The 26,522-nt window shown below is 42.0% G+C and overlaps 1 protein-coding gene across 4 annotated transcripts in view; it reads right to left on the bottom strand.

Annotated features, from left to right (window-relative positions):
* Window positions 1–1,166: 1,166 nt before the first annotated feature.
* Window positions 1,167–26,522, bottom strand: part of ADAMTSL1 (ADAMTS like 1) — a 1,118,714-nt gene continuing 1,093,358 nt past the window's right edge. For all 4 annotated transcript variants that reach the window (XM_042244881.1, XM_042244882.1, XM_004004390.5 and 1 more), the window contains 3 exons: window positions 6,322–6,431; window positions 5,325–5,545; window positions 1,167–3,720 (listed from right to left, as the gene is read on the bottom strand). In XM_042244881.1, coding sequence (XP_042100815.1) covers window positions 3,614–3,720; window positions 5,325–5,545; window positions 6,322–6,431 — 438 coding nt within the window. In that variant the 3' untranslated portion in view covers window positions 1,167–3,613. The remainder of the gene's footprint in view (window positions 3,721–5,324; window positions 5,546–6,321; window positions 6,432–26,522) is intronic.

Here is a 26,522-nt window from a genome sequence, read left to right as displayed (position 1 = left end):
CTTCTGCCAACCTCCAAGCAGCAGGAGAGAATGATGCCTGCGCCAGGGTGGCCGCACATGTTGGCTCTCGCACAGAGGAGCTGGGGCCGGCCTCATGGGGAAGGGCAGGGCTCTGGCTAAAAGGCTAACTGCTCAGGTTTGACTCCTGGGTGACCTTGGGCTTCTCTGGGCCTCTGTCTGCCCATAAGTCAGTGGAGATAATCATAGGGTTCATGTGAGGATTGAAATGTGGTAATGATCTTTAGATGGGAGCCCTGATGAGGGTGTACACCCAGGAGTTCAGCATGTAGTCACTACACACTGTGCACGCCCCTGGGGGCAGGAAGCCTGACCAGGAGTGAGGCTCCTCCTGCACCCGAGTCTGCATACACCCTAGGGACGCCTGTGCTTGCTCTTCTTCAGGAAGGCGCTGTGGCTCCCATCGTCCCTCTGCAGACATACCATGCTTTATTGTGCTTTGCTCTGTGGTGGTTTGCAGATACCCTGTTTTACGAGCTGGAGGTCTGTGGCAACCCCACCCTGAGCAGGCCTGTTGGCACCAGTTTTCAAACATTTGCTCACTTTGTGTCTTTTGAGTTACCTTTTGGTAGTTCTCACAATGTTTCAGGATTTTCATCATTACTTGTTAGGGTGCTCTGGGATCCGTGATCTTTGTTGCTACAATGACTTGCTGAAGGCTCACCTGATCTTTAGCATTTTCTAGCAAAAGGGGATTTATCATTAAGGTGTGTACATTGTTTTTAAAGATATAATGCTATTATACACTTCATAGACTACAGGATAGCATAAATATAACTTTTATATGCACTGGGAAACCAAAAAATTCATGTGAACTCCTTTTTTTGTGTGTGATATTTGCTTTATTGCAGTGGTCTGGAACAAAATCCTAAATCTCTCTGAGGGTATACCTATCCACAGGGCTGTAAATGAGCTGATTGTGAAAGGCAGCATTCGTCTCAATTTGTGGATATTTAGCTCCTTTGGGTTCACTTACAGGACTGACTCTTCAGGCATGGGCCCCCAAGCTTTCTAGGCAAAGCTGAGAACTGCAATTCTTCCATTTTGGCCAAACTCACATTAGTGGCTGGGAACCAGCCTCACCCCCCTCCCCTCCTGCCCAAAACAAGATAGGAAGGCTGAGCTTAATAGAGACTCGGACGACAAGATTTAAATAAATAAGCTGTATTATCTGTACACACAAAAAATATAAATACAGTTTTGTGTTTTAGAGGAGGCGGTGCCTCCTCCCACATTCTTCAGCAGCCCTAATAATCTTGTGGTGCTGCCGAGTCACGATTCACAGGACAAACAGTAAATGTACATTCATCTCATGCAAGGAGCACGCTGCTTCCCACCCCAAACCTCGGTCCTCTGGGCTCGCTCTGAAAGCCGTCTTCACCCGCTACAGCCTGACACGTGCACAAGCTAGAGGACCTCCGCTGTTCAGGAACTGTAAATATTGGCCACTGGCTTTCCAGAGCGATTGAACTAGAAAGAACCAACCGCATTAGTACCAGCATGGAACCTGTCTTCCGCATTCCGTGCATGACTGTTGTGTCACAAACGAGTCCCCTCTTATTGCCCCATCATCCCGTGCCACTACTACAATGTATTCTGTACACAGTGGGTGGATCCAGAGTTAAACATCAGCTGCTTCTAAAAATAGGAACAATACAACAATCGCTGCTGAGTTTACAGGAACACAGCTGCAGGAAGTTAATAAAAAGTCCCCCAAATACTTTATTTTTTTTTTCTGGAAGACAATGTACAATTATTCATATTGCACTTTTTTTATACAAGAAATCCTAATAAATATTCACAAAAGATATACAGACATAGAAAACATTCTCTTTTATTTTAAATAAAAATTACACTGATTTTTTAGTAACATGATTTCTCAGAGCCCATTACTATTGTGAGGAAATCACCTTAACTGCCCACAGCTCACCTGGGCAGGACACAAAGCACATTGCCTTCCCCCTACCCCAACTTTTGTTTCCTGGCTGGCTGGAAAACGCAGCCCTGATGTCAGTGGTGGCCTCTGAGGTGAGTGACATTTTGCGAGTCTGAATATGTGGCGCGGGGCAGTCTGTGTGGGGGGTGAGTGACTCTGACCACCCTGCTCTGCTCTAGCTGCTGCTAAATGGTGGCCATTGTGGTGGGGGGCAGCCCAAAATCACTCGCCCACAACCACTCTGCTGAACGAGCAATTTGCCAAAATGTCCCAGATTTTCAGTTTTGCCACTTGACTTGCTACAGCCTCTCTACCATAGCTGATGGCGTGACTAGGCTGCTTTGCCCACACTGAATTAGCAAAGCCGAGGTATATTAATTCTGCTAGAGTGTATCATATTTCCCTGTATGGAGGGTATTCGGCTTTGCTGCTGTGCCCCTTGGCCCTACCCACACCTCTTGTCTGAATACAGGGGCAGCTGTCACGGGGCTGCGGTCCCACCCATTACCTGGTCAGCTCTGGAAGGAAGTGGCTGCTCTGATCTAATGGATGCTCTGACAGGGTGATTAATGGCTTGGTTTTTGACAAGTTGACCCTAGTCCCTGGCCCTTCAGTGAAGCATTAAAAACCTTACAGGTAGGAAACCCAGTCTATTCATGATCAAAACACCTTGGCCTGTGTCAGCAGTTGGTTCTGGGCTGGGGGACTCTTGATTTAGAGACGCCAGGGGTGGCATGACTGCACAGCTAGACCCTGCTGTCTCACCAGCTTTGCCCTGGGGGTGTGGGTAGAAAGTTCACTGAGCCGCCTCAGGGGCTCCTCTCCACCCTGGGGAGGGCATGGCCCCTGCATGCGGCCTGGGCCCGAGGGCAGAGAGCTCTGGGCCTCATAGCCTCCCCTGACCCCACAGAGGTCCACCAGGCATGTGCGCTTGGGGTTCAGACCCTCACCAGCTGCCTGCTTATTCCCTGCTGTCCCCTTCTCTCAGGAACACACACCGCTTTCTTTGTGCTTCTGTCCCTGCCCTCCCTACTGCATTTTCTGCATCACCGTGCACTTCAGCTACTTGGATTGGTTTCCCTTTACCCTACAGTGTTTTGAGTTCTTGTTGCTCTGACCCTCACCACCACCCCGAAGAGCTGAGTTCTGGGCTGGGTCTTTAGCATGGCTGGTGTTTCCCCTTCCCGGTCTTGACCATCCCTGGCCAGGAGAGACGCCTTGGTTGTCCAGAGTCAATACTAATGCTTTACAAACTCTCAGGCGCCTGCCCTTCTGCCCCTCTCTCTCATCTGCTGTTGGCTCTGGCTCCCTGCCCTCCCAAGGGCTACGTGGGCCTCTTCCTGGGTCTCTCTGGGACCAAAGTTGGGAGGGAGCTGGCTGGCCAGGGGGCTCTGCTGTCTGGCCCGTTCTGCTCTGCAGCCTCCTCAGACCTCCATCCTTGTCCTGTCCCCTCATTCTGTCCTCCAGCCAACTGAGAGCAGACATGCTGGGGGCCTCACATCTGGGGAGGGGGCAAGGAAGGAGGTCGAAGAGGGTGTGTGTGTGTAGGGGTGGGGAGGGGCAAATAAATAAATAAAACGAAGAAAGCTTAAGTTCTGTCCAAGCTGGTTGCATGAGTCCTCTGTGCGGCCAGGGTAGTGTTCTCGCCTCACCCTGTCTTCATGCTTTGGCACAGGTTCCACAGCAGCGAGATTTGAACTGGTTGAGTTGGCAGAGTTTCAGCTGTTTCACCTTCTCGCAGTACCTGGTGGTATCTCTGCATTCCGCTGGGAAAGGGGACAGAAAGGAGATGTGAAACAGACTCAGTCGTGGCCGTGGCCACCAGGTGCCTTCTGGGGTCAGACCCTTGTGCTGGAAGGGCCACCACTGTCCGGCACCTCTGAACTAGCCTTGCTCTGGTGGAGCTTGGCCACCTGCTCCCCAGGCTGCAGCTGGGCGCTGAATGCTGGGGCTCTGGGCCTTTCTGATGGCCCCCTTCCTTCCTGAGGGTGGTCGGGACTGCCTCACCTCCTAGGCAAGGTGCCCTTTCCCCATGGCATTTGAGTATCTGAAGCTCTTCCTCCTTGAGATGGTTCCCAGAAGGACTAAGTCCTGCTCCACTTCGGGGTGGGCGGGGCATGCAAGTGAGGCCTGCGTGTGGTGGCAGGCCTGAAGTGTGACTCTTCCCTTGCCTGTGAAGCTTTGGTTGCTGTAATGCCCCGCCAGCCTCTCTACTCTTTCCCTACACTGTGGCGTCCTAGTTCAGTACCAGCACAGGCTACATGGTTCTTCACTACTGATGTGGATTGGGGCTGCGCACATCAGCAGTTAACACAGTAAGTCTGAACTATTTTCATGGAAAACAGTGGTCCTGAGTGTGGGAGCTGGCAAAGATGGGTCAGGCAATAACCTGCTGTGTAGAAGAAGCAATGGGACTGTCTGTCTAGAGATCTCCCTTCAGCATGGGGAATCTGAGACTCAGTGAGGCCCTGACTAAGGAGAAACTGCACAGCAAGCCTTAAAATTTTCCTATTCTTTGCCTCATGCTTTGTCTCTGTCCCTGGGAGGAAGCATCTCTGATGTATTTTGGGTCCAAAGGAAGAAAAAAATAGGTCCCCACCCAACTGGGATACAAATGTGGTGCTGGGCTGAGGAGGAGGCTCTAGACTTGAGGGAGGGAATGAGTATCAGACTCATGAGTATCAGGAGGGAGGGCGTAGTCGGCAGGTCCTCGTTCTGTGGGCAGCAGACCGCGAGGGCTGCAGTATTGGCTGAGCGGGAGCAGCTGTTTGCTGCTCAGGTATAAACAGTGCTTTCTCCCCAAGAGCCACTGTTTAGCTGTCCTCTCTGAGTGTCTGTGTTAGTCACTCAGTCGTGTCCAACTCTTTGTGACCCCATGGACTGTAGCCTACCAGGCCCCAGGCTCCTCTTTCCATGGAACTTTCCAGGCAACAAGACTGGAGTGGGTTGCCATTCCCTTCTTCAGGGGATCTTTCTGACCCAGGGATGGAACCAGGTCTCCAGCATTGCAGGCAGACTCTTTACTATCTAAGCCACCAGGGGAGTACCGCAGCCAAACTACTGTAGGTGAGCCGGAGGATGATTTCATCCAGCACTTAGCCAAATGCACCTGGCTCTCTCAGGGGCCAGGATGGAGCCCTTGGGCCACATCCAGCCATCCTCTGTGGCCTAGACACATGTATACACCTCCTCGCACACACCTTTGTTTGCCTGCATGCACCCTTCTGAAAACACCTGACTCCGGCCCTGGCTTAGGATCCCTGGGAAGGTGGGACTACGACCCTGTGTTCAGGCTCGGTCCCTGGGACTGCCCGCTGCACCCGAGGCCTGGTGGGGAGATTGCAGGTGGCTCTGTGGGGTTGGAACATACTGTTTTCGCAGGGGGTGATGTTGCAGCGCTGCCAGTTGGCTGGCCGAGGTCCCCAGGAGCACAGGTGGTCGGGCACTGCCTTGTTGGTGCGGGCGTGCACGCACTCCACGCGCCGGGACTGGAAACCGTAGTTGCCGCAGGTCGCCGTGCAGAGAGTCCACAGGCTGACCCTCCAGTACACGTTGCAGGCTTCTGACCAGCAGTTCTGGGTGCTCACAGGCCTGTGCCAGGGGAGTGGGAGTGGCAGGGTTAGGGTCTGCGCCTCTGGGGGCCGGATCAGGGGAGGCAGATGTGAACACACTGCTGTAAACCTAAGACTGTCAGGCGTCCATCAAGAACTCCCAGTGCTGCCAGCCCTGGGTTCTGATCTCTTTTTCTGAATGGCTGCAGGGTCTCAGAAGACCCCTTCCTCTAACTGGGCTGCTGTCTGCTCATCTCTACAGCGTCTCTGTCCCTGCATGATCTGAGAATGGGCTTCACCAGGCTGGCGGCTGGCAGAGCTGTACTCAGGGCCTGGGACCTTAGGGGCGGGGGTGATGAGCCCTCACCCCCAGGGAAGGGAGGAGAGGGGCTGGGGGCTGGGTAGGAATGGTAGGCGGAGACCCGGAGACAAGGGGCTCAGTGTAACTTCTAAAGGGAAGTGGGCAAGAGGGAGAGGCTGGTGGAGCCTTGGGCTCTGGTGCCCCCTTTGTGGACCTGACCTCCTGTCCACCCTGGGGCCAGAGCCAGTCTCTTGTGCCAGCTATTCTCCTCAGAAGAACAGCATCCTCTGTGCTCCCATCTCTGAGCAAGGAAAGCCGAGCCTGATCCATTCAGTAAGCGTGAGGCCACCCCGAGCTGTCTGCCTTTAGGAGTCCAGTGGTCTGGAGAGGGTGGAGGTGAAAGGGAGGAGCGTCTGACCGCTCTGGGAGGTTGGAGGAGACAGGTTCACTCACCGTCCTCTTTCCACGCTGTTGACACAGGGCTGGGGAAGGGGTGGTCTGTGGCTTTCTCTTACCTCGGAAGGGCGCTGCACTGCTCTGATGGTAAGGTGATGCCATCCAGCGTCTGGCAGAAGACTTGTCTGTGCTGCACAGAAAGGCGAGGCCCGATGCAAGGCCCATTGCACTGGGAAGCAGAAAAAGGTGACATACATGTTAGCCAGCCATGGGACAGGCCGCCATGCCCAGGCTGCGTGGGGCAAAAGATCCCTGTGCAGGGGCTTGTTCGAGGTGGTCAGATCACTGATTTTGCCTCTCTCTAGGCCAATTTAAAGGTTATCCATCACGTTTCCTTTTCCTAGTGCCACAATGGGATGGTTAGCTCTGCTGAATCCTGTGAGCATTCTCACATTGTTGTTGCTGTTTAGTTGCTAAGTCATGTCTGCCTCTTTTGTGACCCCATGGACTGTAGCCCACCAAGATCCTCGGTCCATTGGATTTCCCAAGCCAGAATTCTGGAGTGAGTTGCCATTTCCTCCTCCAGGAAATCTTCCCAACCTAGGGATTGAACCTTTGTCTCTTGCATTGGCAGATGGATTCTTTACCACTGAGCAAATGGCTAATGGTAGTGTGGAGGTGGTCAGAGATGTCAGCTGCCTCCCAGATGAACCATATGCCAGCTGACTTGGCACAATGTACTAGGGATGTGGTGGTAAACTTGAGAGCTGAAGACCTCTAAACAAGACCCCCTTCCCTCCTTCAGTCCAGAGGGTAATCTGGTTTATTCTTGCTGAATTCATTAAAGTAATGATCATTTCTTTCCTTTCTCTGGTTTCATTTCCTCCAGGATAAACCAAAGGTGGCTGAACAAAAGTAGACTTAAGTGTGTATAGTTAGTCCACACTCATGGAGATGGTTAAGCTTTTCCCAGGGTTGGCAGAGCCAGCCTATCATGGTAAATATTCCCACCAACAGTGATGTCTGTACAATGAGAAAGCAGCAGGCAGGCCCTTAGCCAACATCTGCTATTTGAGTAGGGTAAGGGGACAGATACGCCTTGGAGGTCATTTTAGAACGAAGGCTCTTATCTTGAAAGTATCTGGACTCCTAGGGATTCACAGGGGAGCTGTTAACCCTTAAAATTACAAGCGGAAACCCTGTTTTATTTTAAATTTTATTTTTTCTTTTTAGTCTTTGACCTCCTCACCTATTATTTCCACACTCCACCCCCTGCCTCTGGCAACCACCAATCTGTTCTCTGTATCTGTGAGCTTGCTTTAAAAAAAAACAAACCTATATTCCACATATAAGAGAGATTATATGGTATTTATCTTTCTGTGTGTGTGTGCGTGCGCCATCATGTAATTTTTGTGACTCCATGGACTGTAGCCCACCAGGCTCCTCTGTCCATGGGATCTTCCAGGCAAGAATACTGGAGTGGGTTGCCATTTCCTACTCCAATCTTTCTCTGTATGACTTATTTAGCTTAGCATGCCCTGAGGTCCATCCATATTGTTGCAAATGGCAAGATTTTAGTCTTTTTTATAGCTGAATAAAATTCCATTGTGTGTGTGTGTAAAGAAGATGTGTGTGTGTACACACATACACACACATATATATACACACTACGTTGTCTTTATCCATTCAGCCAACAATGGATGCGTGGAGGTTGTTTCTATATATTGGCTGTTGTAAATTATGCTGCAGTAAAACATAAGGTGGAGATACATTTTCAACTTAGCATTTTCATTTTCTTTATGTAAATACCCAGGAGTGGAATTGCTGAATCCCATGGTAGTTTTAACTTTGTGAGGAATCTTCATATTGTTTTTCATAGTGGCTGCCCCAATTTACATTCTCACCAACAGTGTAGGAGGCCTCCCTTTTTTCCACATCCTCACCAACACTTGTTACTTCTTGGCTTTTTAATAATAACCATTTTGACAGGTATGCAGCTGTATCTCAATGTGTTTCTGATTAGTATTTCTCTGACAACTGATGTTGAGCACCTTTTAATGTACCTTTTGGCCATGTATATGTCTTTGAAAAAATGTACATTCAAATCTTCTGCTTATTTAAAACTGAAAAAAATTTTTTTGCTATTGAATTATATCAGTTCTTTATATATTTTGGATATTAAACCCTATTGGATATATGATGTGCAACTATTTTCTCCCTTAGTAGGTTATCTTCTCATTTCATTGATTTTCCTTTCCTGTGCAGAAACTTTAAGTATGACGTAATTTCACTTTCACTTTTGTTACTTTTGATTTTGGTGTCAGATTTTAAAAAAATCAATACCAACACTGATGTCAAGAAGAGTACCACCTACGTTTTCTTCTAGGAACTTTACGGTTTCAGGCCTTACATTCAAGTCTTTGCTCCATTTTTAGTTAATTTTTGTGTATGGTATAAGGTAGTGGTCCAATTTGCCAAACTACATTTATTGAGGAGGTTTTCCTTTCCCCATTGTATGTTCTTGGCTCCACTGTTGTAAATTAATTGACCATATATTTGTGGAACTATTTCTGATTGCTTTGCCTTCATTTTACTTAGAACTCCGTGGGTTTCCTGAGCCTGGATGTTTGTTTCTCTCCCCAGGTTTAGAAAATTTTCAGTATTATATCTTAAAACAGGATTTCTGCTCCTTTTTTTCTGGGACCTATATAATGCAAGCCCTTTAATCTAGCTTAACTTTCTTTCCGGCTCTGATTGGATGAGCTCTACTGCCCTGACTTCACATTTACTGACCCTTTCTTTGCTTGATCTAGTCTGTTGCTGAACAGCTCTAATATAATTTTCAGTTAATGTGTTCTTCAGCTCTGTGACGTCTATTTGGTACCTTCTTGTATTTTCTATCATTTTGTTGAATTTCTCATTCGGTTCACACATCTTTTTATTCACCCATGCTGAACTTCTAAAAGCTCTCAGGTGATGCCGATATTATTGGTCCATGAACCTCATGTTAAACAGTAACGAGGCTTAGGGCATTACAAAGAATAGGGACCTGCTTGATCTGAAAATCTTTTTAGTAATTTTGCGTTGGTGATATTGTTTGGATTGGCGTCAAACCATAGATTCCCACCAAACCTCCACATTTCTCTCCTGTAAGAATGAAAATGGTAAGTTTCTGACAAGAAAATTCTTTTGAAATGGTGTCACGCAAAGATCTATTCCTTCATTTTCCTATCTCTTTGAAGTCTGTGAAAACCATGCTGGTTTTAGTCGAAGTAGAACTAAGACCACCTTCTCAGTTCTAACAACCTGGCTTCATGTATAATTCAACTTTACTCTTTTTATCCAACACATTTATGAGGCACCTGTCGTGGGTAGGGAATGTGTTCCATAAAAGCATGTGTGAAGGAATGATGGCAAAAACAGCCCTGGAATGTTTACAGGAGAATTATATGAGAGGTGGAATTATAAACGTGGCTGTAAAACACGTGCCACACCGTGAGAAATACTGTCTGCTGTCTGAGGAGTTTGGAGCTTCTTATGAATGCTGCTTTGTTGGGGTGGGGGAAGGGAGGCACCTAAAATGGTTTTTAAGTGGGAGTGTCATGATCAGAGTTACTCTTTAAAAAGATTATTCTGTCAGCAGTATAGTAATTGAGTTGGAAAGTCTGGAGAAAGAAATCTAGGTAACAAATTGTGCTGAGCAAAATGAAGGCAATGGAAATGGAGGTGATTCTATGGAAGTATGAGTCACATGGCTTCAGGAGTAGCACTCCTTGACTCTCAGGAGTAACAGGGAGCCAGCTGAGTCTCAGGTTTAAGGACTGAAAAACTAGGTAAGAGTTTGTTTTGAAGATGTTTTGTATGAGATGTTTGTGATGTATGCAAATATGTATGTTCATTAAGCAGGTGGGTATATAGATCTGTGACTTAAAACTTGAGCTGTACTGAACGCTATCCATTTGAAAGTCATCAGTACACAGGTGGTGCCTAGGAGTCACAAGTAGTATAACCTAAGGGGAGAGAAAGCATGAGATGGAGAAAAGGCTTAGGGCAGAACCTCAAGGGACACTAATTAAACTGCGGGAAGAGGAGAAAAACAGAACATAGAAAATGTATTCACAGAGACCAATATGGAGAAGGCAATGGCACCCCACTCCAATGTTCTTGCCTGGAGAATCCCAGGGACAAGGGAGCCTGGTGGGCTGCCGTCTATGGGGTCACACAGAGTTGGACACGACTGAAGTGATTTAGCAGAGACCAATAAAGGAGTTTCCAGAAAGGAAAGGGGGTCAGTGGTATCAAAATCAAAATGCATCAAAAAGAACAAAGAAGTGGCCAGGACCCAGTGGAACTTATAGGCTGCACTGGTGATCCTGGAAAGGGCTCTTTGAATGTGGCAGTTGGCACTGAAGTCAAACCAGCAATGAACTGAGATACAAACAAGAGAGGAGGAAATAGGGCTCTTAGACAGACACACTCCTTCAAGAATTCCTGATTGTGAGGATGTCAGCAAAATGGCAGGGTGGGTAGCTCTAAGTCCTCATTTGTACACAAACATCAAAAAGCTGCCAGAAACTGGCTAAACTAATCTTACAGGAATTCTACAAAAGTTAAAGGCCTATAGCAACTTAGAAATACCCAATAAAGAAAAATCCATCTTCAAAACACTAGGAAAAATTGTGGAGTTTTGAGAGAACACCCAGTGAAATCAGTGAAGGTGTGCATAGACAGGCACAGAGAAAGTGGATTCAAAGACTGGGAGGGATGTCTATTTTTTCCAGTGCCCAAACCCCAGCAAGGCAGTTTTGGTCTAGACATAGTGGCAGCAGCCCATTTTTCTTCCACCATCTCTAGGGAGCAGAGAAGATCCTAGTTGCAGTGTGCAATGTTCTAACCTATCAGAGCTACCTGAAGGACTGGTCTGTCTCTTCTAATTCAGGTGTCAAGTGCCATCCTCTACATGTGAAAGCTGCAAGGGGACTGTGGACTCCTGGGGCAAGAGATCACAGATGGAGACATGCAATAGGCTACCTAAGACCCTGAGGACAACCTGAGGTGAGACTATCTTGGAAATTAAGACGTTCAAGAGCAGCTGTATATAAAGAGGAATTCTGAAAGTCAGAAGCAGGCCCAGGTAAGACATAAGCTCAGAAAAGACCTCAGAAGACCTTACATTTTCATCTCAGGCTGATCCCTAGGTTCAGAGAACACCCAGCTAATCAGTGAAGGTATGCACAGGCACAGAGAAAGTGTATTCAAAGACTGGGAGGGATGTCTGTTTTTCTCAATGCCCAGTTTCCCGTAATAAGTCATAAGCACATCAAAGAAATAGGAAATCATGGCCCATTCAAGGAAGAAAGTAAAGTGGCAGAGCCAGCCCTAAAGAAACACAGCATCACATGTATTAAAGACTTTCACACAACTGTCATAAACATGTTCAGAGATCTAAAGCAAAAAATGAATAAAGAAAGGAAATCAGAAAAATGTTATGTGAACAAAATGAGGATATTGACAAAGTCAGAAATTATAAAAATAGATTTGGAGCTAAAAAATACTTATCTGAATTGAAAATTTCATGAGAAGAGTTCTACAGCAGGTTTGAAGAGACTGAAAAAACAATTAGCAAGCCTGAAAACAGTTCAATTGATGTTACTGAGTCTTAGGAGCTCAAAGAAAGAAAGTGAAGAAAATGGGACCAATGTATACAGATTTTACCTATCTAACTCTATGAGTCCTAGAAGGAGGAGAGAGAGAAAGAGGCAGAGAAGTCATTTGAAGAAATAATTGCTGAAAAATCCCCAAATTTGATGAAAACTACAAACCTGAGACATTATAATCAAATTGTCTTACAAAGAATTTTGAAATCGACAAGATAGACTCATCAGGTATAAGAGATCCTCTCAACAAGCTTAGCAGATGATTTCTCAGCAGAAGCCCTGCAGGCTGAAGGTAATAGAGTTATATCTTTAAAGTGCTGAAAGAAAAAAAAAATGTACTTAGAATTCTATATCCAGTGCAACTGTCATTTAAAAATGAGGATAAACGTAAGATTTTCCCAAATAAGATCAGAGGAAGTTCATTAACCACTATACTTGACAGTAAGATACATGAGAGACCCTTAGGTTAAAATGAAAAGATGTGAGATAATAGCTCTAAACCATATGACATGGCCAGCAAATATAAATACATGCTGAAATATAAAAATTGGTATTATACTTTTGTTATGTAACTACACTTTTTATTTTCTATAGGATTTAAATGACAAAATGCATTAAAATGATTATAACTCTGTTAGTTGATGTACAGTGTATAAAGATGTAACTTTTATATTATTAACATAAAGGGGAAAGGTTCTATAGGAATAGTTTGTGTGTGCTTGATGTTGCTATAAATAAAAACTAGATTGTTATAACTTTAGAATGTTATATGTAAGTCCAAGAGCAACCACAAATTAAATATTTGTAGACTGTATTCCAACAACAAAAAAAGGAGTAAAAAACATCACCTAAACACAAAGGCAGTAATGAAAGTAATGAGCAGGAGAAGCTATAAGACACCTAAACCAAATAACAGTGGCAAAAGTGAGTCCGTCCTTATCAATAATTATTTTAAATGGAGGAAAAAAAGTCTCCAATCAAAAGGCACAGATTGGCAATCTATCTACAAGTGACTCACTTTTTAATATAATTTAAAAATTACAGTGTTGTGCTTCTGGTATATAGCAAAATGATTCATATATGTGTTGTATATATATCTTTCGTATTTTCATCATAGGTTGTTACAAGATATTGAATATAGCTCCTGCTATAGGTCCTTCTTGTTTATCTATTTTAAAAATTAATTAAAATTTTTATTTATATTGGATATGGGCTTTCCTGGTGGCTCAGATGGTAAAGAATCTGCCTGCAATGTAGGAGACCCAGGTTCAATCCCTGCAGAAGGGAATGACTACCCACTCTAGTATTCTTGCCTGGAGAATTCCATGGACAGAGAAACCCGGTGGGCTACAGTCCATGATTGCAAAGAGTCAGACACGACTGAGTGACTAACACTTTCATTTTCATTCGTTTTCAGAAGGAGAAGAGAGAGGAAAGGGTTACAAATATATTTGGTGAAATTATGGCTGAAAAATTCCTGAAATTGAAGAAATTCCCACACAAATGAACCCAAAGAGATCCACATCAAGACACATCATCTGAAGCAATAAAACAACAGAGATGGACTTGGAGGGTATTATGCTAAGTGAAATAAGTCAGAGAGAGATGAATACTGTATGATATCACTCATATGTGGAATCTGAAAAATATAAGAAAATAGTGAATATAACAAAAAAGAAACAGACTCACAGATTTACAGAGCAAACTACTGATTACTAGTCAGATGAGTGAAGGGGAAGGGACAAAATGGTAGGGAATTTAGAGATAGTAACTATTATGCAAAATAAGCTATGAGACTAGATTGTATAATGCAGAGAATATAGCCAGTGTTTTGTGATAAATATCAATGGAGTATAGCCTTTGGAAGTTGTGAATCACTATTATACATCTGTAACTTTATATAATATTGTGCAGCAACTATATATTTCACATTCATATGACTGATTAACAATGTTGTGTTTCAGGTGTACAGCAAAGTGATTCAGCAATGCATATACATTTATCTATCCTTTTTCAAATTCTTTTCCCGTTTAGGTTATTACAGAGCACTGAACAGAGTTCCCTGTGCTATACAGTGGGTCCTGTTGGTTATCTATTTATTACTTTTTACAACTGGAGTATAATTGGCTTCACTAGTGGCTCAGACGGTAAAGCGTCTGTCTGCAGTGCAGGAGACCTGGTTCGATCCCTGGGTTGGGAAGATCCCCTGGAGAAGGAAATGGCAGCCCACTCCAGTATTCTTGCCTGGAAAATCCCATAGACCGTGGAGCCTGGTAGGTTACCGTCCATGGGGTCGCAAAGAGTCGGACACGACTGAGCGACTTCACTTTCACCTTCTTTCATAATTGCTTTACAATGTCATGTTAGTTTCTGCTATATAACAGTGTGAATCATATATATATATATATATATACACATACATCCCCTCCCTCCCACCCACCCTTCTAGGTCATCAGAGCCCTGAGCTGAGCTCCATGGTGATACAGTAGCTTCTCACTAGCTATCTGTTTTACACATGGTAGTGTTTATATGTCAATCCTACTGTCCCAGTTCATCTTACCATTGCTTTCCCTCTCTGTGTCCACAATGTCCGTTTCTCTATTCCTGCCCTGCAAATAGGTTCATCAGTACCATGTGTCTAGATTCCATATATGCGTTAATATATGATATTTGTTTTTCTCTTTCTGACTTACTCTAGGTCCATCCACATCACTACGAATGACCCAGTTTTGTTCTAGAGTAACGTTCTGGACTCCGAATATTGACGGCTGAGCAACGGCCCATTGTGCATGTGTACCACATCTTCTCTGTCCTCTGTAGACGGCCATCTGGGTTGCTTCCCTGCCCTGGCTATTTGAACAGTGCTGCAGTGAACACTGGGGTGCATGCATCTTCAAACTATGGTTTTCTCGGAGTGTATGCCCCGGAGTGTGATTGCTGGGCTGTATGGTTTTATTTTTAGTTTTGCAAGGAACCTTCATGCTGTTCTCCATAGAGGTTGTATCGATTTACATTCCCACCAAGAGGCTCCCTTTTTGTCACAGCTTCTCCAGCACTTACTGTTCATACTTTCTGATGATGGCCATTCTGCCCGGTGTGAGGTGAGGTCTCGTTGTTTAGATTCGCATTTCTCTATCAGCCAGCGATGCTGGCCATCTTTCCTTGCGTTTGTTGGCCATCTGGATGTCTTCTTTGGAGAAATGTCTATTCAGGTCTTCTGTCCATTTTTTGATCGGGTTGTTTGTTTTTGTGATTCTGAGCTGCATGAGCTGTTTGTATATTTTGGACATTAATCCTTTATCAATTGCTTCATTTGCAAATATTTTCTCCCATTCTGAGGGTTATTTTTGTCTTGTTTAATTAGGTCTCATTTGTTTGTTTTTATTTTCATTACTCTAGAAGGTGGTCAAAAAGAATCTTGCTATTATTTATGTCAGAAAGTATTCTAGCTATGTTTTCCTCTAAGAGTTTTATAGTTTCTGGCCTACATTTAGGTCTTTAGGCCATTTTGAGTTACTTTTGTATGGTGTTAGGAAGTGTTCTAATTTTATTTTTTCACATGTAGCTGTCTGGTTTTCCCAGCACCACTTATTGAAGAAGCTGTCTTGTCTCCATTGTATATTCTTGCCTCCTTTGTCAAAGGTAAGGTGCCCTTGGGTGCTTGGGTTTATCTTTGGGCTTTCTATCGTGTTCCACTGATCTACATTTCTGTTTTTGTGCCAGTACCATACTATCTTAATTACCGTAGCTTTGTAGTATAGTGTGAAGTCAGGGAGCTTGATTCCTCCAGCTCTGTTTTTCAAGACTGCTTTGACTATTTGAGGTCTTTTCTGTTTCCATATAAACTGTAAAAAATTTTTTGTTCTAGTTCTGTGAAAAGTGCCATTGGTAATTTGATAGGGGTTACATTGAATCTGTAGATTGCTTCGGGTAGTACAGTCATTTTCATAATATTGATTTTTCCATCTAAGAACATGCTATATCTCTGTGTCATTTTTCTTACAGTTTTCATCTTTTTTATAGTTTCCTGCATACAAGTCTTTTGTCTCTTTAGGTAGGTTTATTCCTAAGTATTTTATTCTTTGAGTTGCAACGGTGAATAGGATTGTTTCCCTAATTTCTCTGATTTTTTTTGTTGTTAGTGTATAGGAACTTTGTATTCTGCAGCTTTACTAAATTCATTAATTAGCTCTAGTACTTTTCTGGTGACATCTTTAGGATTTTCTATGTATAGTATGTTACCTGCAAACAAACAGTGACAGTTTCAAAAAACTGAAAACATTTCCCTTAAGATCACAAAGAAGGCAAGGATGTCTTCTCTTGCCACTTCTATTCAACATGGTTTTTGAAGTCTAGCCATGGCACTCAGAGAAGAAAAAGAAATGAATTCAAATAGGAAAAGAAGTAAGATTGTCACTGTTTGCAGATCTACAAGGCAAGCTGCTAAGATTCAATGCAGTCCCTATCAAATTACATTGCAATGGCCTTTTTCACAAAACTAGAACAAAAAAATCTTAAAATTTGCATAAAGACACAAAAGACCCTGAATAGCTGAAGTAGTCTTTAGAAAGAAAAAAAGAGTTGGAGGAATCAGGCTTCCTGTTTTCAGATTATACTATTAATACAAAGGTACACAGTACAAAAGAATACGGTACTGGTACAAAAACAAATATAGATCAATGGAATATAAAGCCCAGAAATAAACCCATGCACCTATGGTTGATTAATCAATGACAAAGGAGGCAAGATTATACAATGGAGAAGTGACAGCCTCTTCTATAAATGGTACTGGACAGTTACATGTGAAAAAAAAGCTTGGATACTATAAAACTCTTAGGCAGAATCATCTATGTTTTCCTCTAACATAAACTGCAGCAATATCTTTTTGGATCTACCTTCAGTGAAAATAAAAATGTGCTCTGCTGTGCTTAGTCATGTCCGACTTCTTTGCGACCCCATGGACTGTAGCCCACTCTGTCCATTGGGATTCTCCAGGCAAGAATACTGGAGTGAGTAGCCATTCTCTTCTTCAGGGGATCTTCCCAACCCAGGGATCAAACCCAGGTCTCCCACATTGTAGCAATTCTTTACCATCAAAGCCACCAGGGAAGCCCAATAAATGGGAACTAATTAATGCTTTTGTGCAGCAAAGAAAACCATAGCCAAAATGAAAACACAACCCATAGAATGAGAGGAAATATTTGTAAACAATGCATCCAGCAAGGGATTCATCTCCAAAACACACAAAAATAAACAACTCAATCAAAAAACTGACAGCTCTAATTAGACATTGCTCCACAGAAGAAATACAGCTGGCCAAAAAGCACATGAAAAGATGCTCAACACTACTAATTATTACAGAAGTGCAAATCTACAATGAGCTGTCACTTTAGCAGAATGATTATCATCATAAAATCTACAGAAAATAAATGCTGGAGAGGGTGTGGAAGAAAGAAAGCTTCCTATACTGTTGGTGGGAATGTAAACTAGTACAAGCACTATAGTATGGGGATTTCTTAAAAAACTAGAAGTAGAACCACCATATTACACTGTAACCCCATACCTGGCCATATATTTGTAGAAAACCATAGCTCAAAAAATACATATATCCCATTGTTCACTGCAGCAGTACTTACAGTCGCCAAGACATAGAAGCATGATGAATGTCCACTGACAAAGGAATGGATTAAAAAGAAGGAAATAATATCATCTGTGGCAACATGAATGGACCTAGAGATGATCATACTAAATGAAGTAAGTCAGAGACAGAAATACAAATATTATGATATTGCTTGCTGTGGAATCTAAAAAAGATACAAAATGAACTTATTTTCAAAACAGCCTCATAGACTTCACAGGCAAACTTATGTGTATCAAAGGGGAAAGGTGGGGGAGATAAATTAGGAGACTGGGATTAACATATACAGACCATATATAAAATAGATAAGCAACAAGGACCTATTGTATAGCGCAGGGAGCTCTACTCGATATTCTGCAATAACCTATATGGGAAAAGAACTTGAAAAAGAGTGGATGTGTGTGTGTTTGTAAATATATATAACTGAATCACTTTCTGTACACCTGAACTAACATAACATTGTAAATCAACTATTCTGCAATATAAAATAAAAAGGAAGATTTCAAAGAACCTAACCTTAGGCCTTAAGGAACTAAAATAAGAAGGGCAAACTAAATCCAAAGCTAGCAGAAGGAGGGAAATGATAAAGACTAGTATGGAGATAAGGAATAGAGAAAATCAGTGAAGTCAAATGTTTGCTCTCTCTAAAGATCTACAAAATAGACAACTTTTAGCTACACTGACTACAAAAAAGAGGACTCAGTATTAAAATCTGAAATGGAAGTGGTAACAACATTACTACTGATTTTATAGAAATAAAGATTAAAAGAGTACTATGAACTGTACACCAACAAATTGGATAACCTAGGTGTAGTGGAGAATTTTCTAGAAACATATAACCCACCAAGAGTGAATCATGAAGTAAAAGTATGACTAGTAAAGAGATTGAATCAGTAATTAAAGACCTCCCAACAAAGAGAAGCCCTGTACCAGAAAGCTTCACTGGTAATTCTACCCGGTATTAAAATAATTCATACCAATTCTTGTCAGACTCTTCAAGAAAACTGAAGGGCAAGGAACACTAACACTGCCTAATTCATTCTATGAGGCCAGTATACCAAAAGACTACAATAAAACTAAAGAACAATATCCCTTCTGACTATTGATGATGAAATCCTGAGCAAAATACTAGCTAACCAAATTTAGCATAATAAAAGGATTATATGCCACAAAGTCATAGGATTTATTTTTGGAATGAAAGGATGATTCAACATATGAAAATCAGTCACTGTTCTATAATACCGCATTAGCATAATGAAGAGAAAAAGCACATGACAAAATCCAACAGCTTTTCATAATAAAACAAAAAAAACTAGGAGTAGAAAGAAACTACCTTAAGATAATAAAGACCTAACAACTAACATCATCCTCAATACTAAAGACTAAAAACTCTTCCCCTAAGATGAACAAGAATGCAATATTTAGCATTCTTGTACATATTATTGGAAGTTCAGAGCAATTAGGCAAGAAAAAAGAAAACCATGCAAGTTGGAAAGGTGAAGCAAAATGACCTCTGTTCAGTTTACAAAGATACATAAAAACTCTTAAAATCCCAATAAATGAATTCAAAGTTGAAATACAAAAATCAACATTTAAAAACCAGGTGCATTTCTATACATGATTGATGAACAATCTCAAAAGGACATTAAGAGAACAATCCCATTTATAATAGCACTAAGAAGAATAAAATACCTAAGAATAAATCAAGAAGTGAAAGACTTATACATGGAAAACTAGAAAAAGAAATTAGTCACATAGCTGGAACAATCTGCAAAAAAAAACAACAAAGCTGGAGGTTTTATACTTCATAATTTCAAAACTTACTATAAATTTGGAGTAGTCAACACAGTGTAGTTCTAGCTTGCAGAAAGATATATAGACCAATGGAATGGAATAGAGAGCCTAGAAACAAATTCTTGCATATATGGTCAGATGAAGTATGCCAAGAGCTTTCAATGGGGAAAGGACAGTCTTTTTGACAAATGGTTCTGACAAAACTGAATATCCACATAAAAAAGAATGAAGTTGGAGCCTTACTTTACACTATATAAAAATGAACTCAAAATGAATCACAGACTTTAAATGTAAGAGTTAAGTGTAAAACTGAAGAAAACAGAGGAGGAAGAGCTTCATGTTACTGGATTTGGCAATCATTTCTTGAATATGACACTGAAAGCATAGGAGACAACAAAAATTAGATAAACTGGATATCATCAAAACTTAAAGCTCTTCTTTATTAAAGGACACTATCAGCAGAGTAAAAAGGCAACCTACAGAGTAGGAGAAAAATCTGATAAAGGATTAATATTCAGAAAACATCAAGAAGTACAATTCAACAAAACACAAAGCCTTAAACAGACATTTCTCTAAAGAAGATCTATAAATGGCCAACATACACATGAAACTATATTCAACATCCCTAGAAATTAGGGAAATGCAAAGCAAAACCACAATGAGATACTAATTCACATCCACTAGGATGTCTATTATTAAAAACCCAGAAAATAACAATCATTGAAAATGTGGAAAAACTGAAACTTTTGTGCACTGTTGGTGAGAATGTAAAATGATATAGCTGCTATAGAATACAGTATGGCAGTTCCTCAAAACTTAAACACAGAAGTACCATATGATTTAACAATTCCACTTCTGGGTATATACTCAAGAGAATGAAAGAAGACACTTGAATACATATTTATACATGCATATTCAAACTAGTGTTATTCATAATAGCCAAAAGATGGAACCAAATCCATTCATTCAATGACATGTATGCATAAACAAGATGTGCTGTATACTTAACACTGAACTATTATTCAGCCTTAAAAAGGAATGGAATTCTGATACATGCTGCAACATAGAGGAATCTTGAAAAGGTGAATAAAAATGACACAAGGCAGACACAAAGGGACAGATACTATATGATTTGACAAGTATAGTCAAATTCATAGAAATAGAGGAGAACAGTGGCAACCAGGGACTGGGAGGAAGGGAAAATGGGGAATTATTGTTTAATGGGTACAGAGTTTAGCTTGGGATGATGAAACGGTTTTGAGGATGCACAGTGGTGATAGTTGAACAACCACACAAATGTACTTAATGCCACTGAATTGAAAATACTGTTATGTATATTTTATCACAATAACTAAAAAAAGGATTTTCAGTTGTCAGTGTCAAGGGGATATTTTTATATTTTCCCTACCCTGTGTGTTTGTGAATAGTAGTGTTGCACTGGATCCTCAAAGCCTTACTCTTTATCTTCTGAGTTCACACTTTTTAGCATCACCTGCTCAAAAAGATGTGGTTGGCGAGACTTCGGTATTTTTGGCCATAGCAGGAGCAACAGTAACTGCCTGTAGACATAGTTACCTGACCTAAGAGGAGTGCTCTTACCTAATATCCTTTTCCTTCACTGGTTCATATCCTTCAAAGCTCCCTAAACATCTGATGAAACCTGGAGCCTCTTGATAAGAAATGTCAATAACCACAAAATTTAGGGTTCCAGTTAAAAATGGTGATATAGGAAAATCCTGAACTCACCTCCTCCCACAGATGTATTCAGTCTACAGCTACATATGGAAAAATTACTTCTAAAAAAATCCTAAAGGCCGCCTGAGTGACAACCACATATCACGCAAATGAGAAAACTACATCAAAGCAGGTAGGAAGAACTGAGACATAACCTTGCCATCAGTTCAGTTCAGTCGCTCAGTTGTGTCTGACTCTTTGCGACCCCATGAATCGCAGCACGCCAGGCTTCCCTGTCCATCACCAACTCCCGGAGTTCACTCAGACTCACGTCCATTGAGTCAGTGATGCCATCCAGCCATCTCATCCTCTGTCGTCCCCTTCTCCTCCTGCCCCCAATCCCTCCCAGCATCAGAGTCTTTTCCAATGAGTCAACTCTTTGCATGAGGTGGCCAAAGTACTGGACTTAATACTTAGAGCCTCTCCCTAAGGAGCGAAGAGTTCAGACTCCACACTGGACACCTTAACTTTTGGAACCTGTATCTGAGAGATGAGCCCCCCAAACATCTAACTTGAAACACTAACGGGGCTCACGGCTTACATCCCAGAACTCTGAGATAGCTGGTCATACTCAAAGAGAAGGAAACTCACCTGCTTATATTAAAGCATTGGCCTGAAAGCAGACATCTCACTTAAAACACAAATCTAGAAACCTGCTGGAGCATTCTCCAGGTCTGAGACTCACGGGTACCATTGTCACACAGTCCTTTTGCCATCCTCCAGAGTACCAGTGTCTCCTAGAAGGGAGTTTTCACATGCATTTGGTGCCTTAGTCTTTGTGGCTGCTGCCCAGAGGAGGCCTTTTGACTGCTTGGTCTGGAGGCTAGGGGAGTTTGAATTCTTGGTCTCAAGGGGGTGTAATAATCAGCAAGGAGTCCACAGCCCTCTCTGTGGTCCTGATTTTTTTCAGTTGCTACTAGGAGACATCACTACATAGCCAACTCTGGAAGCCAGTGACAGTGAGGCCTTATGCTTCAGATTTTTAAACAGCTATCACCTCCTCCTAGGGCTCAGGAGGAGGTAAAAAACACAGAAGCTTGGTATTTCTGTGAAGGTGGCCTTTTAGCTAATCATCATGACTATAGCCTGACTGGTAGACTTCTAATTAAATTTGCATCTAAAGACTGACTGTTAATGTATGGCAGAACCAATACAATATTGTAAAGTAATTAGCCTCCAATTAAATAAATTTATGTTAAAAAAAAATAAAGACTGACTGTAATATTCTAGAGACTTTACAGAGACTTCAGAGGGTAGGCACTAAACTTGCACCCTCCCTCTGCTGTGCTCCAGAGCACATGTTTTCTGGATTAGAACTTTACATGCAGCTGGCTCCCTGATTTTTATGTCTAGTGTCCTAGTTTTTGCAGTGGCCATGCCAGGGATGCCCCTTGATTGCCTGACTTGGGTGGTTAGGGAGCTTGCATTCCTGTGTACCATGGGACTGTGGCAATCAGATACCTAGTTCTTGGCAGGCTACCACCCCTAGGGCACTGTGCAGACAGCAAGCTGTGGCACATCCCTTTGGTTTTCTGTTTGTACTGGAACTCTGGCTTGAGGGGCAGGCTCCAGGTTTGGCACATATCTAGTGGACTACAAGACTTTTCTCAAGGAACGTAGGGTGTGGATGCTGTCTTTGGACAGTCCCTCTGCATTGCTCCAGTATCTCCCAGGAAAGAGCTTATACTCTCATCTAGAGCTTCAATAGGACCTCCCTGCTGGCTCAGACAGTACAGCGTCTGCCTACAATGAGGGAGACCCAGGTTCGATCCCTGGGGCAACTGCTGTTCAATGAATACTACCCCATCACCTGGCCAGTGGAGCTTACACTTTCAGTCCCATAAGACTATATATATCTGTGTATGCTGGAAGTCAAGTTCTCTTGCAGCAGCTTTTAACACATGTATACCCATGGCTGATTCATGTCAATGTATGGCAAAAGCCACTACAATATTGTAATTAGCCTCCAATTAAAATAAATAAATTAATTTAAAAAAGATAACAATATGAACCTAGATGCTGAGAAATCTCCTTAGGGACACTGACAGGTCTTGGCATATCCTCAACCACTGGGAGCTTTTAAAAATATAATAGGCTGCTTGGACAAGCACAAAGGTTTGGGTGATAACAGAACTGAGACAGGGTTGAAATACAAGGTTCACTTCTACATGAGCCACTCTTTCAAGACTGGGGGAGATGGCTGTTTCATCTAAAGCATGGAAACCAACAGAGAGTTATGCAAAATGAAGAAATGTGTTCCAGATTAAAGACAAACTCTTCAGGGTACAGTGGGGTGGGAGGAAAACCTCAGTGAAATAGTGCTGTTATTTACCTGAAAAAGAGTTCACCCTAACCACAAAACTAGGGTGAAAAATGGGTAAATACAGTGAGAACTTCAACAAAGAGTTTGAAAATATAAAAAAAAGTACCATAAAAGTCACAGAGCTGAAGAAAACAATTGTTGAACTGAAAAATACACTAGTGGGTTTCAAGAGCAGACTAGATGGAGCAGAAGAAAGTGTCAGTCAACTCAAAGACAAGGAACTCACCCAACTTGTCCAACTAGAGCAGCCCTGCTCCCATCCCCGTCCCCCCCCCCCCCCCCCAGGAAGAAAAACAAGTGAAGACGGCCTAAGGGGCTTGTGGGAAAACATCAAACACACTAACATTCAGATCACAGGGACCACAGGAAAGGAGATAGAAGCAGAAAACCTATTTGAAGAAACAATGGCTAAAAGCTTCCTAACCTGTGAGAGGAAATGGAAATCTAATTCCAGAAAGCCCAGAGTGTAAAAATAAGCCCTAAGGAGACATTAGAGTTAAACACATAATTAAAATGTCAAAAGTTGAAGACAAGGAGAGAATTTCAAAAGCAACACGAGAAAAACAACTTGTTAGGTACAGGGAACCCCCATTAGACTATAAGCAAATTTTTTTCAGCAGAATGGGTAGGCTAGAAGAGAGAAGCACAGTATATTTGAAATGCTGAAAGAAAAAAAAAAAAAAAAACTTTCCACCAGAAGCTATTCTACCCAGAAAAGTTATCATTCAGAATTGAAGGAGAGAGAAGTTTTTCAGATAAGCAAACGTCAAAGGAGTTCATCACTACTAAACTGGCCTTACAAGAAATGTTAAAGGGACTTTTTTTAAGCTGAAGAGAAAGGGCACTAATAAGTAACAAGAAAACATCAGCCTCAATGGAAAGGGAAACATATAGCATATGTAGTGGGTTAGTCACTTATAACGCTAGTATGAAGGTAAGGATACAAATGTGGCAAAGTTAACTGTGATTACAGGAATTAAGGATACACAAGATAGAAAGACACAAAATGTGACATTAAAATCATAAAACATGGCGAAAGGGGTAAGACTAAAAATTTTGAGCTTTAGAATAGCTCAAATTTCGAACAAACAAGTTTTTTATCGATCTAAAATAGACTGTTAGGGATATACTCTATAATATGTTAGCTTCATAGTAACCAGAAAGGAAAAATATAGTCACAAAAAATAAAAGAATATATCATTTAAGAAAGCCATCAAATCACAAAGGAAGAGAGCAGGAGCAGAAAAAGGAACAGAGGAACTACAAAAGTCAGAAAACATTAGCAAATGGCAATAGGTACATACCTACCAATGTATCTTTAAATGTAAATAGACTAAATTTGCAATTCAAAAGACAAAATAGTTGAATGGAATAGTTGAATAATGAATTTAAAAAAAAAAACATGTATACACTGCCTACAAGAGACTCCCTTCTAGATGGAAGAATACACAAACTGAAAACAAAAAGATGGAAAAAGATGTTTCATGCACGTGGATCCCAAAAGAAACTGGAGGTAGCTATACTTATATGACAGTCTTTGTTAAAAAGGTGTAAATTATCTGGTATAAGAGACTAAGACGTAATGATAAATGGTTCAGTCCACAAGAGGGTATAACGTTTATAAATATTTATGCTCCCCTATGCTGCTGCTAAGTCGCCTCAGTCATGTCCGACTCTGTGCGACCCCAGAGACAGCAGCCCACCAGGCTCCCCTGTCCCTGGGATTCTCCAGGCAAGAACACTGGAGTGGGTTGCCATTTCCTTCTCCAATGCATGAAAGTGAAAAGTAAAAGTGAAGTCGCTCAGTCGTGTCAGACTCCTAGCGACCCCATGGACTGCAGCCTTCCAGGCTCCTCCGTCCATGGGATTTTCCAGGCAAGAGTACTGGATTGGGGTGCCACTGCTTTCTCCTATAGGAGCACTTAAATATATAAAGTCAACTATTAACACACCTAACAGGAGAAACAGCAATACAAAAATAGTAGGGGGCTTTAACTTCCTACTTATATCAATGGATAGCTCATCCACACAGAGAATCAATAAAGAAACATCAGGCTTAAACAGTATTTAAGACCTGATGAATTTGACATTACATCCAATAGCAATGGAACACACATTCTTCTTAGGTGAACATGGAACCTCCTAGGACAGATCACGTGATATGCCACAAAACAAATCTTAAGATTTAGGGACATTGACAGGTCTTGGACATTGACATCCTTATAGACTGAAATCATATCAAGCATAATCTCTGACCAAAAGAGCATCAAGTTAGAAATCAAATTCAAGAAGAAAACTGGAGAATTTGCAAACAGGTATAGATTATACATTATACCAAACAATCAATGGGTCAAAGGAGAAATATCTTGAGACAAATGAAAATGGGAATATTACATACCAAAACTTTTAGGGTACAGCAAAAACACTTCTAAGAGGGAAGCTCATAGTGATAAAAGACTACCTCAAGAAATAAGAAAAGTCTCAAATAACCTAACTTTATATTTCTTTCAAGAAGTATAAAAAGAAGGATAAATGAAGGTCAAAATTAGTAGGAGGGAGAAAAATTACAAAAATTAGGGCAGAAATAGAGATTAAAAATACATAGAAAAGACAGTCTTCAGAATGGGAGAAAATAATAGCAAATGAAGCAACTGACAAAGCATTAATCTCAAAAATATACAAATAGCTCATGCAGCTCAATTCCAGAAAAATAAATGACCCAATCAAAAAATGGGCCAAAGAACTAAACAGACATTTCTCCAAAGAAGACATACAAATGGCAAACAAACACAGGAAAAGATGCTCAACATCACTCATTATCAGAAAAATGCAAATCAAAACTGCAATGAGGTACCATCTCACACTGGTCAGAATGGCTACTATCAAAAAGTCTACAAACAATAAATGCTAGAGAGGGTATGGAGAAAAGGGAACCCTCTTACACTGTTGGTGGGAATGCAAACTAGTACAGCCACTATGGAGAACAGTGTGGAGATTCCTTAAAAAACTGGAAATAGAACTGCCTTATGACCCAGCAATCACTGCTGGGCATACACACTGAGGAAACCAGAATTGAAAGAGACACGTGTACCCCAATGTTCATTGCAGCACTGTTTATGATAGCCAGGACATGGAAGCAACCTAGATGTCCATCAGCAGACGAATGGATAAGAA

This window comes from Ovis aries, chromosome 2 (assembly GCF_016772045.2).
Source record: "Ovis aries strain OAR_USU_Benz2616 breed Rambouillet chromosome 2, ARS-UI_Ramb_v3.0, whole genome shotgun sequence".
Taxonomy (NCBI): Eukaryota; Metazoa; Chordata; class Mammalia; order Artiodactyla; family Bovidae; genus Ovis; species Ovis aries.
The sequence above is the reverse complement of the archived record's forward strand: the minus strand, read 5'-3'. Positions and strand labels throughout refer to the sequence as shown.